This window comes from Tiliqua scincoides, chromosome 2 (assembly GCF_035046505.1).
Source record: "Tiliqua scincoides isolate rTilSci1 chromosome 2, rTilSci1.hap2, whole genome shotgun sequence".
NCBI lineage: Eukaryota > Metazoa > Chordata > Lepidosauria > Squamata > Scincidae > Tiliqua > Tiliqua scincoides.
In genome coordinates, this window is record NC_089822.1 from 108,316,952 (window position 1) to 108,337,619 (window position 20,668).

Below are 20,668 nucleotides of genomic sequence, written 5' to 3' on the forward strand. Positions count from 1 at the left end.
GTAACTGAACATTGGTAACTGACAGCAAGGAAATCTGTGCTGGCACAGTCTGAATTGTCCCACAAAGGTAATCTTCTTGCTACATCCTACTTCCACATAAACATGCATAGACAGAATTCTTGTGTTTAACCTCCTCTTAGTCACCATGGCTGCTAAAGGAGGACTCAGCTGGCCGGTCTTTAAGCTCTCCTTTGCCTTCCTGACATGAATTGTCATGTGCTACAAATTTTGGCAGTGGGAAACAAAGGGCAAGGGAAAGGCTAACAGGGAATGAATTCAGGTATAATGTGCACACACCGGGCAAGGGAAGCATCACAGTAGGTGGTTGCACTGGATCTATACATATTTGTGTAAAAGTCTGAAAAAAGCTGCCTGCACACATAGACTGCTAAGTTTGTAGGAAGTTCCTCTTGCAAGTGGAAAGCTAAGTTGTGGAAAGATTGCTATGCAAGTACTGTACATCTTTATGCATATGATCTCTTCTCTATAGCTGCTGTAGCCAGGCCTCCCACTGAGATTGGGGCAGCCAAACCCATCTGTCTAGGTAAACAGTTGGAATGGGGTGGCCAGGTGGGTTTCCTCAGATCAAGCATCAGGGGGCTTGGGTGTGTTTTGTCACATGTGCCATTGGAACCAGCTGCTGGTTCACAAAAGCCACATCCATTTACTCTTCAATAAGTACAGGGAATGGGATTCCTGGGCCAACACAAGCAGCCAGCAGGAAGGATTGTATTTCTAGCTAGACACATTTAAGGAATTAATTTTGTTTTATTTGCCCTTTTCACTCCAAGCCAAACTGCAAACTTCGCCAATTTCACAGCCTTGGGGTTTTGTGAGCTTTGAGTAGCATCCCAGCTGCCTCTTCTGGGCATTACTAGTTACAGCAATCAATTTAGTCAAGATATTTCTCTGTGCCCATCCAGCCAAATCCAGGTATATTCTTTCACCCTTGTTGTACATTCCTCTGCTCCCTTCTCCATTTGCTTAAATTCCCTTTTTAAAGAACTTTTTATAAACTGGTTAGATTTTGACTCCTTGCCTGCATAGTCTGTTCACAGATAATTCCATGGGTTTTCACATCTGAATTATTATTATTATTCACATTTTTATACTGCCCTTCCTCCAAAGTGCTCAGGGCAGCGTACACAGCTGCTCCCCTCCTTTTGTCCTCATAATAACCCTGTGAGGTAGGTGAGGCTGAGAGAAAGTGACTGGCCCAAGGTCACCCAGGAAGCTTCATGGCTGAGGGGGGATTCGAACCTGGATCTTCCAAGCCCAAGTCCACCTCCCTACATCACCCTGGCTCTCTGAATGCTCCCAAGCACTACTGCAATTTTATTTCACATAAGAACTCTCTAGGGTTCTATACTCTTCTGGAAGTGGTGGTTCTTTCCAGAAAGATGGTTGCCTTAGTTTGAGATAGTGGCAGTGGAGTAATGTACCAGATGCCCTTCCCACAGCAGTAAGGGAAAGAGGAGAGTAGGGTATGTGAGTGCAGGGTGTGTGCTGCAGGGTGTGTGCAGGGTTTGTGAGTGCTAACCACTAGACCCTACTCGCCTTGGCCTGCAGCCTTTGCCAGCTTCTTCCCTGACAGAAACACGGCACATTTCCTCACCAATTGCACTGATAGTGGCTCGGGCAGAATCCTTTACAAAAGCTTCAGGCAATTGCAAGGAAATCTCTTCCACCGCTCCATCTCCTGAAAAGAGAAAAAGCCAGGAATGGATACAATTCTTTACAATAATCCAGGTTCAGTAGCTGCTGTTTATGCAGAACTGTTTCCAAGTCACTCAGTGACCTCTCTCCATACACCACCATGCTAAGCAATTACCAAGCAACTGTAAGCAATTATCCTGTTGGGTAGGCCTGTGAATAAGATGGGGAGTGGATGGGGAGCTGAGAGACTGAGTGACAGTGGCTGCCCAGCAACATGCATGCTCATCTAGGCCACTCTGCTCTCCCACCCACCCTCCTCTTAAGCACATGGAGAGTTGCTCACCCTGCTACTGCCCCAATGAATAAATATGTTCCTAGAGCAATTAGAGGACAGAGAAAATATGCTTTATCATAGAGCAAGTTACAGAAACATGATCTCCTGAATTGCATTCTCTAAGCCAGTGGTTCTCAAACTTTGAGGGAGCTTTACTCCCTCAGTAAGTTTTTGCAGGGGAGGGGCAAGGATAGAAAAATGATCCCCAGGATCGCGTCCCTAAAGAGAGGTGAAGGGGGGGGTGCTTGCACTTACATTTACGTAGTTAGGGCTGCAGGAGTTGAGGGGAGACCTGCACAGCCCTCCGCATGGCTCCCCGAGGCTTGGAACGTTCAAACTGAGACATCGCGAAGCACTTCCGGTTTCCAGAAAGTACTTTGTGATGTCTCTGTTCGAACATTCCAAGCCTCAGGGAGCCCTGTGGAGGGCTGCGCAGGGCTCCCCTCACCTCCTGCAGCCCTAACTACATAAATATAAGTGCAAGCACCCCTCCCCTTAGGGACACGATCCTGGGGGTCGCTTCCCTGCTTCTCCTCTTCCTCTGCCCCTTAAAGGGGCAGGGGAAGCTTTACACAAACTGGTGGGTCACGACCCACCAGTTTGAGAACCACTGCTCTAAGCCAATTACACTGGCCACTGGCCAAGGTATCCTGAACAAGGGATGCAGCCGACCCATACCTGAAGAGCAGAGGAATGCATTGTGGGTCTCTTCTTCAAGGGAGCCTTCCGACTGTGGAATGAAAAGGAAGTTGTGGGTTCAGGAACTGCTCACCTGGAATCTCCCTCTCCTCTCCACTCCACGCCTTCCTGCACTTGCTTTCTCAATGCCAGGCCCTCAGACTGAGCATAACTCTTGGCATTGCTTTGCACTGGCCAAAAGAGACATGCTGAGAGTCTCTAAATGACTGGGTCCTAGCCCTGGAAACTAGGAGCCTATGTAGGAGTTCAAAGGCACTCTCCTTCCCAGCCACTCTGCAATAACCAAAAGGAAACACTCTCAACAAAAGTATAATCCAGGGTTCTTGAACAGTTGTTGGGCTTGACAGTTGCATGCCAGACTTGGAATCGATGATATACTGACCTTGACAAGCAGAGATTTTACCACCGTGTCTGAACGGCCTCGTGCAGGCGTCACAGAGATCTGGTTGCCACACAGATCATGATTCTCTTCAGCCTCAGCGGTCACTGAGACATTGACATGTCCTGAAAGAAAGTGAAAGTGGCAGAGAAGGCAGAGTACTAGACTCTTGGTCAAGAGCTCAGTGTGGGACCTTGTGGTCACTTGTGCCTGGTGGGGCAAAACCCAGGTCCAGCCATTACTTCTGCCATTATGAGGACTATGCCCTCTTTGCTAACATCTCCACAGTACTCCTCTGCACAAGAGATGGAAAGGACACAGATCAGCACACAGAGGCTGAGTGCTTATTGAACGAATTTATGACCACCACCAGCCAGATCTATACCAATGCAAACACGACATTAGCAGAAGCTAGGATGGGACAAAATCTTGACTGGGGACAAAACTCAGTCACATCCCCTCCCCCCGTGGTGCTCTGGCAATGAAGCCACTAGTTGCTCACTGAATAAGTGAGGGAGATGCACTTGGAATTGTCCACATTCCCCTGGTCCACCCCTCCCAGGTACCTCTGCCTCACCTAGTTCCGTAGCTGTCACATTCCAAGAGAAGGTCTTGGCCTCATCTTCACACAGGCAAGCCGTGAACTGGCAGGTTGGGCATGGCTTCACCTCCAGTTGTTGAGACTCTGCCAGGTCCACTCTCACCTGGATGCAAAGAAACAATTCACTTGGTATGGGCAATGCAGTCTAGGGTGAGTAGCAACCATTCAGGGGAAAGGATGCAGGCTAGGCCTGATATGGACACATGTCTGAATTCATACTGGAGACCAGATGCTCATGACTGGCCCACCATTAATAGAGATGGAAAGTTGGGTGATGCACCCAATAAAATGCCAATGATAGGTGTTCCTCATGTTAAGTAAACACCATATAAGGGTCACAAAGAAATTTCTCCCTAGGTCAGATTGGCTAGTGACTTACAATTTTCTAGGACAGCAATCCTCAAACCTTTTCATCCCATGCCACTCTAAAATTGTCAAGACACACCATCAGTTTTTTTTTTACAATTGACAAAGCACACCATGCTGCCAATATAAGGCTCACATCCCTCAGTGGCCCTACAAATAAATGATCCTCACCCAAACTCTCACAGCACACCTGTGGATCATTCATAGCACACCAATATGCCAAAGGTCTAACTTTTAAGACAGCAGTAGGCCTGTGTAATCATACGTGTACCAATAAAGCTATCTATTGTACACCTCTCCAACTGTAGTTGAGAGGTGGAGGCCAGTAGGTGGTTGGAAGGTGGATTAGTCTAGATGGCTTTCCAGTCCCTTTCTACTCCATGGCTCTGTCATACACCTTACAGGTTCAGAACATCTTCTGTTATGATGGAAATATCGAGGTGGGGAAGAGGGAGAGGACAAGATGTTCAAGGGCCTCACACTGCCTGATCTCTGCATTTCTGTGCATCTCTACTTATGGCAAGGTACAGAAAAGGTTCCCACATGTCATAATGCGCTTTGACAACTCACCGAGGGAAATGTGGAAGTTGCATTTTGCTTTTCTACACAGGCTCTCACCTGGATGCAGTCCTTCAGGTAATTGAAGACGATGGCCTTTAGCTGCAAAATCTCTCCACGGACCACAGAATATGGCACTAGCAGATCCGCAAAGAATGGCTGGAAGACTGTGAGGCCGGCTTGTTCAGAAAGTCCGAAGCCAATATCAGCTACACAGAATGCATTGACTTTCCACTCCGTGATGGTGTCTGGAACTGTCACTGGGTGAGTTGCTTTCCCCTCCTGACTAAAAAAAATTAGAAAAACAATTAACATTTCATCGACAACAAAACTCAGACCAATTGTCTGGATTTTTATCATTGCTACAGCAAAACTGGGTTTCAGGTTACATAGCCGTAGTCTAAGGCAGTGGTTCTCGAACTTTTCTGGCTCACGCCTTCCCTGATCCTTGTAGCCATTGGCCACGGCTCCCCATTACAACACCTCACCTCAGTTACCCCCAAAATGGGGATTAAGGTGTTATAATTATACACTAGAAACAAAATAAAGCTGCCAGCACTCTGAGGCTGCAATCCTAACCACACTTACCTGAGAGTAAGCCCCATTGAACAAAATAGGACTTACTTCTGAATAGACCTGGTTAGGATTGTGCCCTGAGTTTGTTAGCAGCACACCTGGAGGGTTTTGGAAAGAGAGGGGGGAAGTGATGAATTTGCTGTGGGAGGGGAAGACTTTGTTTTGTGTGTATCTGCTAATTGCAAACTGATGCAAACTGAGACCTAGAGACTGTTTGGCTGGAATCCTAACCCCACTTTCCTGGAAGTAAGTCCCATTGAACACAATAGGACCTACTTCTGAGTAAACCTAGCTAGGATTGTGCCTTTTGTCTTACAATAGCAGCCAACAGAGTACCCCCCCCCCCAAAGGAGGCAGGAGGAAAAGGGGATGGCTGAAAAGGAATGGGGATTTTTTATTTTTAATCAATTTTTGGAGACAAAGCCATCAAGAGTGGCTTTTTTTCTTTTTTGAAGGGGGAGGAAAAAGAGAAAGGTGAGGATCCTTGGTTAAGCTGAACAGACCCCAAGCCTAGCTGGGTCTACTCAGAAGTAAGCCCCATTTGAGTCAATGGGGCTTACTCCCAGGAAAGTGTGGAAAGGATTGCAGCCACACCCAGCAAGATTACAACTCACCCCAAAGTAGATGGGGGCTGCTCACACACATACACCCAACATGCAGATGCCACACCTGTTCCCCCCAGGCAAGACGGAGGGATGCAGGCTGAGGCATTTGGACACCTCCCCCCCCCCCACTAGGAGCAGGCTGGTTCCTTCCTTCCCAAGCAGCCTTGACCAATTCCAGAATGCCCAGGGCGAGGGGCACACTGGGAAATGTAGTCAGGCAAGGGCAAGGTTGCACATGGAGAGAGCTCCATGATAAGATGCGGCACCTCTGCCTGCCCAGCCAGCCTTCTCTCCCACCTCCCCCCACCGTGTTTCAGCGCCCTCCCAGCCTCATGCTGCCCCACCCACCTCGTTCACAGCTGCAGAAAAGCAGCAAGTCAGCAGGCAGCATGTGCAGCTGAGCAGAGCAGCCTCTCTCCCCAAGATGCCTGGTGACGCCCCTGGAGGCTAGCCATGCCTCACTAGAGAGGCAGGACGCACAGATTGAATACCTCAGGTCTAGGGGAAGCTGGCTTAGAAAACCATTTTGGAAGAACCTGAATTCTATCATAGGCCCTAGTCAAAACAGACAGCAGGGAAACTATCATGTAGGGATTTTTATTCCTAGAATGCTGTCATATAATGTCTCCTCTAAACCGTTGTGTGAGACAGATTACCATAAATAGCACAAAATCATGCACTACACTCATCCAACCATAGCCAGGATGGCGAGAGCAGGGCTACAGGAAATACTAGAGTCCAGGGGTGGCATCAGAGGTCAGCTGGGTTGGACACTGCTTAAGGGCCCACCTGGTTAACCCCTGAAGCACCCTAGTAGCCACCCTTTATGGTGTACAGTGGCAGAGCAATGTATTTGGCAGAGTGTGTTACTCTATTGCTTCCAAGCAGGAGCTGGGGGGGGCATGAGAGATGGAGGGAAAGCCCTAATTTCGTGCAGGCTTTCCTGCTTCTCCTTTCCTTCAGTCAATCGGTTTACTCCTCTTCAACCCTCTGCATCCAGAATGGAAGTGAAGGAAGAAGAGACTCTCATGGGCTCCTTTCCCCTATCCCTTCAGCCAACCAGGTAGCTCCCAGGGTCTCCCTTGAACTCAGTTTTCAAGTATCTGCCAACTCACACTCTACCTTGCTCAGGTGATCAAAAATCAGGCAGGTAAGCTGGTAATCAAACTGGGGGAGATGGAAGAATGCAGGTTACATATGTTGAGAGGAAAAAGAACCTTGCCTGGGGGTTGCCCACTATGTGGCCCTGGTTTAGCCTCCTAATTTTGTAGCATTTTTTTTTCTGAAGTGCAGTTGCATGTATACTAGGCGCTCAGGCTGGTTAGTCTCTTGAAATTCTGACTTTTTAAAAATACAATTTAAATACTTTTTAACTATATAACAATTTAACAATGGAGAAGGAAACGTGGGAGGGGGGTAATGAATATTGAGCAAGCGGTTATGTACAGACTTAAATGCTAGAAGAGTATTTCTTCAGAGCCAGAAAGACAAAGTTGCTGCTTTCTTTAGTCTGTTTGATTTAGCCACATGACAACTCATAATGGACTATGATGTCTACCATGGTGCATCAATTGTGCTTGTGAACACTTTCACTCATGAACTGGGCACAGGAGACTTCTGGTCTTTTCTAACCATTCTCTGTTGTTGTTTTTTCCTCCACAGACTTCCTGCAATCTCGCACCCAGTCTGTCCAATCCAGTGTGTCAAAATGTACTGGAGACAAACCTTGAGGTAGGTGTTGAATGGCAGGACTCTGACGGCACAATCCTATCCTTGGCCAGTCTGCAGGCCACAGCAGCAGTAACACAGCATCCGCTGAATTCTGCAGACCAGCCAGAGAGGTAATTAAACAAAATTCTTACTTACATACGCTGTCGTGCAATGGTTCCAAAATGGGTCTACTCAGATCTGTGCCAGCTCTTTGGCTGATACAAATCCAAGTGGACCCAAGAAGGCGTGCTGAGGTTAGGCAGGTGGCATAGGATAGCAGCAGCATCTCTGCTGCCAATATCTGCCCCCTGTCCTTCCCTGACACACGTCCCGGCTGCCCCAATCCCCACCCCAATCCTCCCTCTCTCTGCCCTGATCCTTCCCCTCTCCATCCACAGTCCATCCCTAGGGCCAACTCATCTCCTCCCACTGTGGCTAGGTGCTCTGGTGGTGAGCATACACAGTTGCCAGCCTTTCACGCTGGCATCCCTGCTGTGTGTGTTGTTGCTGCAGCCACAGGACTGACAGAGAGGGCCTTCTGCTGACGAAACCCATAGGACTGGGCTGTAAGCCTGTGGGGCTGCTGTGTTAACTTACTGCTTACAAATAAATTATTAGGTGATTAAATTAATAAGAGCCCAATCCCGCATGGAGCCGTGCCGCAGACCACAGTCGCATATGTGCCATAAGGCACGTTTGCGGGGCTTACCGCCAGGCTCCCACCAGAGCTGGGCTAGCACGCAGCGGTCGCCCGGGTTCCACGGTGCGGTGGTCTCCCGGACCAGCAGGCTGCAGAACTGCGGAGGCATGCGGGGGCATGGCCAGGGGCATGGGGGAGGCCTTCCGGGAAGGGGGGAGGCATGCCAGAGGTGGGCGGGAGGTGTGTCGGGGGAAGGGAGAGAGGCGGATCCACGGAGCTGTGCTCCACAGGATCCAGGGCACTCGTGCAGGGCTGCCGCCCTACACGAGCATTTTTACAAGCAACATTTTGGTCGGCGCTTAAGAGAGTAGCCCCATTGCGGGGCTGCTTCCCTTACTCGGGGGAAGGGGACGAACATGCCCTTCTCCCAAGGTGCCTCCTGCGGTAGCGTGGGAGGCGCAGGATTCGGTGGAAGCCCTCCTCGGAGCCGCTGAGCCTGGGCGCTGCGGGCAGCTCAGGATTGGGCTGTAAATTAGCACCCTTCAACTCTCAGGGTGTCTGAGGGGAACCAATGTCCAGATGTATTAGTGCAAACTCACCTAATATATAGGAATGGAGACAAACATTGAGGAAAAACAAAACAGTTCTCCTTTACTTGTCCTTTTGTTCTGTTAGTGACACAATATATGCTTTTTGCTTCGGGACATACAATGGGCGTACTCAGTAAAGAAAAAGGGCCAAGATGCAGATGGGACTTAAGGCAAAGAATTCTGCCCACTCTTGAAACTAGATGTGGTTTTGATTTACATTGAATGAACAAAGATCAATACTCATGGTCAGTAGGCAGGTGACATACTCAGTGACAGTGTTTGGTTCTCTCCCTAGAAATGTTTGGGTTCGACTTACTTGACAGGGACCAGATGCCAAATCCATGACTCAGGAAAGTTTGTCCTGGGTTTGGCTTTTTCCTTCTTGGGCTCTGCTGCAGTCTCAGAAACAAAAGGCACTGCCTGATGTACAACAGGAAAAGGCTGAGGAAATAAGCCACCTGAGAGTTCTGCAGGGAGAAATGAAGGTGGTAAGCTGCTCAGTTAAAGGTAGGGTCAGTGAAAGGCTGGCAAAGTTGTAAGAGAACATGATGATGGCAGCTTTAGGCCAACATCAGTCCTATCAACACTAAATGGAGAATTGTGTGGCTACAGTAGTAATTCAAGTACTAGAATGTTGGGGGGGGGATCTCATTCAATCTGACAGAATGTCATCATGAAAAAAGAGATTATCAACAGAAATCAGATGCATTTGAACCTTGGAAAGCAGAGTCTGAGAAAAGAAATAAGGCCAGAACTTTCAAAAACTGGCCTCTGCATTAACAGCAGTAAAATAGTCCAAGGAGTGTCATTCTCACCATTGTTTCGGGCAGATGTGAAAAGCTGTCTCTCATGTATGGGATCACAGGAAACAGGCTTCTTAATTTCGCTGTTGGTAAAAATTTTCAGCCTCAGAGACTGTGGGAAACCAGAAGAGTAGAACAGTTACTACTGGAACCAACAACTAAAGAAAACTTCAGCAAGTTTATTGCTATTAGTGATCAGGGAAGCACTGCAAAATGCCCTGTGCTCCTGCAATGAAACTGCCAGGCCAGGGATGGCCCAACCAGGTCCACTTTCCAATGCAGTGACTTGTCACTGCCATCTCTGCCAGGGTGCACACAGTTGCAATAAACAAAAAATCTAGCCCCTTGCCTCCTCACCTTCTGTGTTCATTCTATCACACAGCAGTTTTTGGAAAAAAGGAAGTACGGGACTTCCTATTTTTAGAAGCAGGCCACCTCAGAATGCCAGGCACAATGGAGTGGCAACAGGATGCAGGTACCTTGTTGTCTTGTGTGCTCCTTGAGGCATCTGGTGGGCCACTGTGAGATACAGGAAGCTGGACAAGATGGGTCTGTGGCCTGAACCAGCAGGGCTCTTCTTATGTTCTATTTTATTTAAAAGGGGCCATGTGAGAAAGGAGTGAGGTGAGGGGATAGGGAAGCACTCCTTCCTTGCATGAAGTTCAAAGTTTAAACTACAAAGGGAAAATGTCTCTTTAAACCCCATACAAGGAAGAAGCCATTTGGTCCCCCAACACTTTGCTCCTTCCTCACACAGAGTTTGAAGTTTAAAGGGACACAGATGAGTGTGGCTTCAAACACAGTGGGCCTGCCGGAGGGATGCAGTGGTAGGCTCAAAGTAAAGGGCACCCCAAATCTGCCACTCCCAGTGCTACCTGCCGTGAAACAGAGCTATGTATCATCAACACACCAATCCTATCCAACTGGCTGCTGCAGCCAGTGGCGTCACTAGGGTTCGCGTTACCTGGTGCGGGATGCCAGCACGTCACCCCCCATGCAGTGGGCGGGCCAACACCCTAGGTGGTGGGCGTGGTGATTACCATCACTCCGCCTCCACTGGTTTTTTGGCTGTACCTTTTGATAGAACAAACATAGAACACATGCTGCACAAAATTACGCATTGATTGATCTATAACATGCTGGTATTATTCCTCCAAACTGTGATTTTAGTGATTTTCACTAGTGGTGTCTCACACACACACACACACACACACACACCCCAGGGTGTCAACTTACTCTTATTGCAGCAGTTCTCAAACTTTTAGCACTGGGACCCACTTTTTAGAATGACAATCTGTCCAAGTCCCACCAGAAGTGATGTCATGGTGGAAGTGCAAATTAAAATAAATAAGTATAAATAATTAAAGTAAAATAATTAAATAAGCAGAAGCCAGCCCTGTTCCACCAAGTGAATTTCCTCTGTAGCCTGCCTGCAATAACACCCCCCCTCCAAAATCAGTCAGGTTTTCAGCTCTACCCAGTGCCATGTTTAATTTAAGAACTTCTGTTTAAACCAGATGACTGTCAGGATCCACCTGGCTTTGCAAGTTTCAGAAAAGTTAACCTGATCAGCTGAAGCCTCTGTTTTGATCCTTTTGGGGGGGGGGGGCGGGAGGCTGCCTTCTGGAGCATTTGTGGAGCTCCAATTCCAACAGATCAGGACCATTCTGGTGACTTCACATTCCCCTTTGCCTGGCTTGACCACCAGCCAAGGCATGTTTGCTTACTCACGAGTAAACATGACCATGAGGCTTAGTTTTGCTTTCCATACGGTTCAATACATTAGTCTGCTTGGAGGGAGAGACTTCCTTCTCAGGTGTTTTTGGGGTCTGCATGCATTGGATCAGGATCATTGTGGTGTTGTTGGATTCCTCTCAGCCTGCCCTTTCCGACGAACTAAGGCACGTTCACCTACTCGCAAGTAAATGCGTGATACGGCTCAGTTTCACTTTCCATAGGGCTCCATGCATTTTTTGTTCCCTGGTTTTTTGCCATAACTTTTGATAGAAAGGAGATTTCACTCTGGTTTGTTGCACTGCATTCCACTCAAAATTCCGCATCGAACGGTATATAATATGATGGGGTTATTCCTAACCACCGCGATTTTAGCGTGTCACCCCCCAGTGCGCGTCACCCCCCTTGCACGTCACCCAGTGCGGCCTGCACCCCCTGCACCTCCCTAGAGACACCACTGGTTGCAGCTGTGCCAATGGGGTGTGTGCTACCTCCTGAAGTGGTGAGGCAGTCATGAAGGCCTCAGGCAAAAGGAACATTTGCTCCCTTACCTCAGGGCTGCATTGTGGCTGCTTCGGCACTGGATAGGATTGGGCCCAAGAATCTTCATTTCAAACCTCCAGATGACCTCACTCAGTGGTTTCATGTAGATATTAAAAAGCACAGGTAGCAAAACGGAACCCTGCAGTCCCTTAGAGCATAATAGCCATGTGGTAAAGCAAGAGTCCCACTGGACTATTTTTGTGAGTTGACCACAATGCAGGGCCTGCAAGCCCTGGCCCCACAGTCTATCCAAGAAAGTCCAGGAGAATGGACAAGGTCCCACTTCCCTGTTACAGTAAAGGTCACCCATCAAGGCGACAAAGGCTGTTTCAGTGCTATAACCAGACTGGAACCAGACTGAAATGGATCAAAAAATAAAGGGAGGGACCCCTGTACTGAAGGATGACAATGAAGAACACAGTCAACTTAATCTGAAAATGTTTGGCCATCCTTATGCCAGAGTGTGTTGCTGTAGCTTGGGAAAATAAATACAACAGGTTTGGCAGGAGCCTGAAGGAAGAGTAGATGCCACTCACCTTGAACAGACTGTAAACATCAGCCTCACTCTGATACCAAGGAGCAACTCTCAAAGAACGTTTTTGCTTTTGTCCCCTGGGGAGCAAGCAAGGATATGGCTCAAAGTCTTCCAAATGATAGACAAATCCTCTTCCAGAAATGGTATAATCATCAAATGAAAATGGATTCCTATATACCTGGAAACAGAAATAGCAGAAATAAGTTGGAATTGAGGAAACACACTATATTTAATGTTGACGAAATAGAATTCCGCAGGTCTGGTGTCCATGGCATAACCATGGTGTTTTGTGGTGTATTATTGAAAGGCCTGATCTCTGCCGACAGCTCTTGGCAATTCAACCGTAGCTACCAGACTTTCACCAGTAATATCTTAAAGGTAAAAAGGCACTGGAAAGAGGAAGTAGAAGGCTAACTAGGTAAAGAAAAAAAACAAGCTGCGAGGGTGCTGTAGGAGTGGTATGATAATGACATGACTTCCAAATTTTTCCAAGTTATGGGGGGGGAAGGGAAATGTTTAAGGACATTTCCAGAGGGTTAGTGTGTTGCTACAAAAACAACAAAATAGTCTCATAGCACAAATGCTTTTCCTTTTCTATGATTTCCTGTAGTCTGATATAGTTCACACATTTTGGATAATAAATGTTTAATGAGGGACACAAAAGCCTTGTCCTCATACCAACTACATTACATAAGCCAGCAATTTTCAGCCTTATTCATCTCATGGCACAGTGACAAGGCATTAAAATTGCCAAGGAACACCATGCTGCTGGTAGGCAGATCACATCACCCAGTGGCCCTACTAATAAATGACCATCCCCCAAACTCCCACAGCACACCTGCAGACCATTTGCGGTACACCAGTGTGCCACGGCACAGTGGTTGAAAGTTGTTCAAATAACTTTTTAGAACTAACATTTTATTTTACGGCCACAGGGGCTGAGTACTTCCCCTGATGTACCTGCTCAAGTACATACACATTTAAAAATGGGGGGGGGGGGGTTGCCTGTAATTTGATTTTTTTTTCCCTTTGGAAACTGTGCATTTGACCTCTCCAGTGCAGGAGAACAAGTTTTGCCCCTCCCTCAGTATGTTATTTGGGAATGAAAATGCACCAATTCACAAAGAATAAAAAAAGAACGTTTCTTTTTTCCCCACAAACAAGGAAGTTTTAATGGCAATAGAGGTAGAAAGACGGCAATACGGATTCCACACTAGCTATTTTGACTGGAACTGCTGTTTTTAATTCATTTTCCTTATTAGATCAGACAACACTGTTGCCAATGTGTTGCATACCAGTGATTTCTGAGTTGTTCCCTCATTTTTTTCAGGCCTGATTTACACTAACTTTTCCATCTTCAGAATTGAACCACTCACTTGTCTGGTGTGCAGTGGCAAAGCACAAATGATCTGACTTCATATGTTACTTTTACAGCATGGTCTAGGTTTTTCTTTTCGTTTTAAATAATTTTCATTACTCAACTGTGGTGGTGAGCTGCCTGTGAGGCAGCAAATGCCAATTTTTAATTCTTGTTCATACCAATTGCTCCGGGGGGGAGCAAGCAGGGGATTGACTTCATTCGGCTGAGCTGCTTCTCCACAACTCAGCACATACCTTTCCCCAGAGCCTGAAGAACGTACGTGTGTGCATGTGTAGAGCTGCAGAAAAACAAGATACATTTGCAGCTGTGATACATCTGCAGCTGTGTCTCCCCACCCTTTCCCAGGATCAGGTTTTCTGGCAGGGAGGGAGTCAGTGCTTAGAAGTAGCTAAGGAAAAGAGCAGCTGCTTCATACCTCCAGGAGAAGGAAATGGCAGCGGAGTTATATATGGCTGGGGGGGGGCTGTCAGAAAAAGGAACAGAGCTCCTGAGTCACATTTTATCTTCACTTGCTCTTAGCACCAGCAGTCATAGCTATGCTAACCTATCCCCTTCCTTCTGCAATAGTGGTAATCCCAGCTGACCATTTCTCCACCTCAGAAAGCAAACTGGCATTTTGAAATGGAAGCGTATGGGCTGGAAATTTAAAAACTGGGAAAAGGAAAAGCAGGATCTTCACCAAAAGCAACCTACTCCTGACTAATAATAATAATAATAATAATAATACAGGTATTTCTATACCGCCTTTCTTGGTCCTCAGATTTCTCCTTAGACTTTATTCAAGGCAGTTTACATAGGCAGGCAAATTAAATCCCCGTAGGGATTTTTACAATTTGAAAGAAGGTTTCTATCTTTCAAGAAACCACAACATTCCGATGTTTCTTTCTTGATCTGGTCACACATTCTGGCATTGTATTCATTTACAATAAGAGTAAACATATTAGGGTCCAGGGCCAGCCTTGGGAACTGTGGGGCCCAATTGGAAACATTTTTTATGGGGCCCCAAGGTTCACAGCTAAGGTCTGTAGAATCTTAGGGACATAAGCAACATTTATTATGGACTTTCTGAGGTAGTATGGAAAGCAATCAAAATGTGTGGTTAAAAAAATGCATTTGAGTTAATGGACCAAATGGATCTAAGCACATCTTAATATAAGATGTGCACCCACATGTAAGCTTACAAGTAAACAAATAAAATGTGTAAGACTACCTATGAAGTGTAAATACAGTAGTTACAAAACCACTTGTTTTAATGCCTGTGAAGTGATTTAGTAAAAATATTAATTTTATTTTGACCCTAGCACGGGGCCCCCTTAGACATGGGGCCCTGTTGGGTCCAATTGATTTAAAGCTGACCCTTTTAGGGTCTTGCCCCTAGGAACAAATATTGTGGGTTTGCAACTGCAAAAACAGCACTAAACTGAGTAATGTATGGAACACCCATTCCTTCCTTCCTTCCTTCCTTCCTTCCCACCCATGTGTAGAAAAGCAATAAAAGAAAAGCAAATGCCATAGCAACATTACAGAATTTTAACTGGAACCAGCCAGGATGTTATGAAGGGCTGAGGCAGGAAGTGAGGAAGAGAAATTGCTAAGGTGGTAAAGTGGCAGAAGGGCTGAAGAGATTCCCAAGCAGAGCTTGGCTGGTCGTGATGAATGGGAAGAGGGCAGGAGTTGAATGAAGGGAAGCAATCATCCACCAGGCAAGAACAAATATTAAGTAAAATACTGTCTGCAATAAATAGTGTAGGAAATGGTTCTAGCTAAGAAGAATGGGCTCACTCACTTTCTCTGGTGTCAGTGTTTTATCCTCCTTCAGAAGAACACTTTTGTCCACAGCCTGGAGAGAGCACAGTGCACCAGGGGCAGCTTCTACTTGCAGGTTGACTTTTGATCCTGGAAGTTCCTCCTTCTCTGAGAAATCCACCACCACCTGTGATCAGAGACACATGAGATGGGGGGTGCTAAAAAATGAGAAATTGTGGCAATAATCGCTGTTGGTCAATACCAGATTTACAGAGCATGTGTATCATGGGAGGCTGATAGAGAAAGGAAGACAACAGCAGAAAGTGGGTATAAATGGTGAAAAGGACCCAAATTCCTGCTCTGCCCCACTTGTCGACTCGGGGATCATACACCAACCTTATGTTTGAAGCACTTGTCTATTTTGAACTCCTCCACATCCGCTGCCACTTCCCCATCAGCAAACACAGCAAAAAGCAGGAGCCTGGCTGTCGGTGCAATTTCAAAGCTTGTGGACAAGGGGAGAGAGAAGTGGCCTTTCAGTGCTGATCAAGGGAAAGGGAGAGAGAGAGAGAGGGGATTTAAGCCCAAGGCATGAAGAACAAACGCTCTATAAATCTCACTTCTGCAAAGAAAGGGAGAATCAAAGACACTCCCTCTTCTCCCCCCTTGCCTGTGGATTTAGTGTTTATGATATTCCCTGCTAAAGCCAAGCAGATCTGGGTCTGGTCAGTGCCTGAATAGGAGCACCAGGTATCCTACCTTGATTACATCAATGAAGAAAGGTGGAAAAGAAAAAAGTATTTCTACCATTGTGGACTGGGGTTAATCACTGATTACTTGTCAAGAATAAGTTCTGTTTTCTTTTACACCAAGTGTTTTAAGATAGAAGTCTAAACCAGTCCATTGTGAGCATTCTCCTTTAATACACTGACCATGGAAATTATACAAGTGGATACAAATGAGCTCTTTTGTATGATATATTTGTATAGTGAAAAAAAAACCCAATAATTATACTTTCATTCTACTCAGTGTTAAGGAACCTTCAGGATTGCAAATATGCACTTGAAAATTCCACACCCCAGCAATTTGAATTAGGACAATTTCCCAGGAGGTTTTATGTTGATTGAGGTCTTCTTCTAAAGAATTTGCAGTTGGTCTAATGAGGAGTTAAAAAGCAGGCTTCATTTCAGTAATATTGCGCACTATGGTTTTATTGATTTTCATATTGTTGACTTTCATTATGGGAGTCAATGAAGAGGTTTCATTATTTGGTAGTGGTTTTAGTGCTTATGTTATTATATACAGCTTTTGTTGTTAGCCACCTAGTGGACCTGATGTCAAAAGAAGGTGAAAATTGTGACACTGACCCTGTCTGAAAGATGGGGTAAAAACCAGAGGCAGTCCTGGGCTCCCCCCTCCCTGGTCACCTCTGCCTTTGCCACCCCTCGCCCCTGACCCAGAAGTAATTGTGGCAACATCATTGTCATCGCTTTGAGGCCACTGGAAGCAGTGCCCTGAACAGAGGTGAGTGCTGCTTCCAGGAAGCAAGCAGCACTCACCTCCTGGGCACTACTTCCAGCAGCCCCAAAGCGCTCCAATGATGCCAGAGAAGTGGCGCACATCTCCTCTGAAACTGGAGGAGAAAGGTGCTACTTCCTGCCACTCTCTCCTTCCCTTTATTTAAAGGGGAGGGGGGTGGCCTCAGATGCAGCCAGGAACTGTGCGGAAAGTGGCTGCAGGAGTGCACTCTCGGCGCAATTCCCCACTGATTGGAGGGCCACCCACTCTCCTTCCCTTTAAATAAAGGGAAGGGGAGGGGCAGCCTTCAGCAATGTGGAACCAGGTTCAGAATGGCTGCACTCCTGCAACCACTCTCAGCACGGAACTTGGTATACCCCGGGGGTGGGTCACAGCGCTGCCCCCCCAGCGCAATGCCTGGGGCATTTATACCCCTTCCCCCCTCCCCCGGTACCCCACTGGTAAAAACCAATTACACGAAAGTAACACCAGCCTGGGAAAATCAAGGTCTTGCATAGTGGAACATAGTTCCACCAAGCTTGAGGAGCTTAGCCTAGTGTGACATTTCTTTGGTTCTCCTACATACTCTCATCATGGCCAACTGGCACTTCCTTTTGTCCACTGGAGACAATCTTCCCTTTTGATACAACCTGCAAAGAGAAAGCATGTTAAGCCAAGGACAAGGAGAACAGGCCCCTCCAAGACACTGCAGGAAGCTAGAAAGGAAGAGGAAAGAAAGGGGGAATTCAGAAGAAATAGATGGCTGGATTTTGCCACAGGAAGTCTATGGCACAGAGATGAAAACAGTAGCCCTGAGCAATGCTAACATAAGAATGCTAGCATCTAGGATCAAGAGAGCCTTATAGATTACAGAACTATCCTTCTGAGGCTACTGTTGCTGGAATTGCAAGCAGCGGCAGTAACAAGAAAAGCCTACAGTTCCCTGCCTTCTGTGACACAACTGCAGCCGCAGTGTCCCGTTCCATTTTATCTGAATTAAAGTTCTTCATTAAATACAGTGATGAAATGAGTCACTGACACCAGTGTATCTCAGTTCAATACCACTGAGGCTCTGTTGTTGCCACCAGCCTTGTCCCCCTCCACTGCCTATTTGACTTTTTTTTTTTTTAAGCAAAAGAAGCTTCAGAGCAGCGTGGAAGCAGTGCGTGCCTCCTTTGATTTTGGAGGAGACGCATGCCGCTTCTCAGGCCCTGAAGGAGCCTTCCACACTGCTTGCAAGTGGTGCAAAAGGGTCCATCTGAGCGCTTTGGGGCCACTGGAAATGGCGCACAGGAGGCGACCGCCACCCACCTCCTGGAAGCAGCGCTCGCCTGTCATGGGTCCCACTTCCAGTGGCCCCAAAATGCTCTGATGGAGCCCTTTTCACTGCTTACAAGCAGCACGGAAGGTTCTGTTGGGGCCTGGGCTGCCTTCTCCCTTTTTTTCAAAGGGGGAACAGAGGAGGCAGCTACACCGATGTAATTGTGGCAACGTTGATGTCACCACAATTACTTTTGGGTCGGGGCAGGGGGGCAGCAAAGGCAGAGGTGGCCTCAGGCGTGGGAAAGCCCGGGACTGCGTCTGATGACTAAATCAGTCCGTATACACAGAAGACACAAATTCTGCTATAATTTTGCTGTTGCTTTATCCAGCCAACATAGTTTCACACAATACACCAGCAGCATCAAAAACAGAAATACTGACACTCCGTGAGAGATGGGGGGTGAGGAGAGGAGCAGACCCTCTTCACTGAAGAGCAATTGGGAAGAGGATCACGGCAGCCTCTTCTCCTCCTCCAGCGCCACTACTGCATTCTTGGCTGGAGCACTAGAGAAGGCGGTATACCACCTTTCCAAGGGGCAAGGTGGAGGAGTTGGGCAAGCAGTGAGCTGTGGGAGGCAGCAGGCAGGTGCAGGGAGAATGGCACCCCCCCCACACTTACTGCCTCCCCTATCCCACTGCCCAAAGCAGCTGCTTCATGCAAGGCCTTCCACCGAAGTAACTGGTGAGATCTCTATGACTTGGGATGAGCTGGGTGCAAACAAAACGGGCAATGGTCCAACTCAGGATTGCTTTAGAACTCCATCTTAGGATCTGAATTTTGAATATGGCCCAACTGTTTATCTATATTTAAAAAAAACAAAAAAAACTAAGGTTAGCTTTGGATGGCCAAATAAGCTCGGCTTTACTCTGTGAGGGAATGTTCTACAAGCATTTTTCTAATCTAAGAAGTCGAGGAAATGCAAGTATTTAATTCTTCTCCCCTCGATTGCTCTAATATTATTCTCCTTTCCCTTGTTAGCTTTCTCCTTTCTAACCATTTGTATGCTCTGTTGCCCTTGCTCGTGGTTTTCTTTTCCTTTTTTCCCCTCATTTTTCAAATTTTACATTTATTCAGTCTTTCTCCTCTTTCATTCTTCTTTCTCCACCCACTGCTTCACATTTCATGAAGTGTTTAATACTCACCAAGTAGTAGAAAACCACATGGTCAGCCCCAGGTACCAGTTCATTCCGGTCAAGGATGTAATCCACCAGTACTTCCTGGTCTTTTTCACAGGGCAGCTCACCCTCCACATGCTGAATCTCCAGAAAACTGTTACTCTCCGAATAGAAGGGCTTCAGCCAATTGAAAGCTTCAAAATGGAACATCGCAGCTCGAGCATCCTCAGTCTGGTTCCCATAGTCAAGGGACTGTCTCCCCTACAATGTAAAAAGACACATCAGAGGTCAGAAGTTTTTGTGGGCAAACATTCCCTTACCTTGAGGAGGCCTCAATGACTGCCCCCCAACTGCAGGATGCAACACATGCCCCACTGGCATAGCTGTGTCAGTGCTGGAAAGTTGGTTAGGATTTGGACCTACAAGTGTTGTGAACACTATGATGATGATGATATATGTAGTGAAATGCAATATTCAACTTTTGCATCCGTCCTATGATTGGCATACCACTTTTATGCCCTAGTGCAGTGGTGCCCAAACTTCAGCCCAGGGGCCAATCCAGCCCTTGGGGAGCCCCAAGTCTCCAATGAGCCTCTGGCCCTCCAGAGACTTGCTGGAGCCTGCACTGGTCCAACACAACTGCTCTCAGTGCGAGGGCAACTGTATGACTTGTCACGTGAGCTGTGGGACGAGAGCTCCCTCTGCTGCTTGCTGTTTCATGTCTGTGAAGCAGCAGTGGCAGAAAAGGAAAGGTCGGCCTTGCTTTCTGCAAGGCCTTTTTCTAGGCCTTGAGCTACTGCAAGACCTTCATTCATTCATGTAAGTTTCATCTCTAATATATTCATATATGTAAATTTATTTAAATTTGAAATGTAGATTAATTATTTTCTTTCCTGGCCCTCGACAGTGTCAGAGAGATGAAGTGGCCCCCCCCGCCGAAGAGTTTGGACACCCCTGCCCGAGTGTAGTACCAAAACCATGTTGTGATGCTGACCACCAGGGCAAGTCTTCACATTGCCCTTCTCTCTTCTCTCTGTCTTGCAAACTTCCTTGCAAACATTTTCCTTGCAAATATTTAACTCACCCTTATGGAAACCAGCGTGTTGTTCCAGTTTGTTGTGTCTAGGGAGAAATGGATGATGCCATCCTCATCTGTGACATATTGGGTGTGGGTCTCCTTGTCATCGACATCAACTGTGAGATAAGCAGTGAAGTTCTTGACAGGCAAACCGTAGACTTCAGCCTTCAACTGCAG

The 20,668-nt window shown here is 46.9% G+C and overlaps 1 protein-coding gene across 1 annotated transcript in view; it reads right to left on the reverse strand.

The window, feature by feature from the left end:
* The window catches only part of LOC136638643 (alpha-2-macroglobulin-like protein 1), a 51,074-nt gene that overhangs the window by 15,193 nt on the left and 15,213 nt on the right, over positions 1 to 20,668 (reverse strand). The window contains exons 11-23 of the mRNA XM_066612677.1: positions 20,498 to 20,662; positions 19,441 to 19,674; positions 17,561 to 17,624; positions 15,853 to 15,998; positions 15,497 to 15,643; positions 12,331 to 12,507; positions 9,530 to 9,629; positions 9,031 to 9,172; positions 4,654 to 4,879; positions 3,646 to 3,772; positions 3,072 to 3,193; positions 2,669 to 2,720; positions 1,616 to 1,699 (exon numbers count right to left, since the gene is read on the reverse strand). Coding sequence (XP_066468774.1) covers positions 1,616 to 1,699; positions 2,669 to 2,720; positions 3,072 to 3,193; positions 3,646 to 3,772; positions 4,654 to 4,879; positions 9,031 to 9,172; positions 9,530 to 9,629; positions 12,331 to 12,507; positions 15,497 to 15,643; positions 15,853 to 15,998; positions 17,561 to 17,624; positions 19,441 to 19,674; positions 20,498 to 20,662 — 1,786 coding nt within the window. The remainder of the gene's footprint in view (positions 1 to 1,615; positions 1,700 to 2,668; positions 2,721 to 3,071; positions 3,194 to 3,645; positions 3,773 to 4,653; positions 4,880 to 9,030; positions 9,173 to 9,529; positions 9,630 to 12,330; positions 12,508 to 15,496; positions 15,644 to 15,852; positions 15,999 to 17,560; positions 17,625 to 19,440; positions 19,675 to 20,497; positions 20,663 to 20,668) is intronic.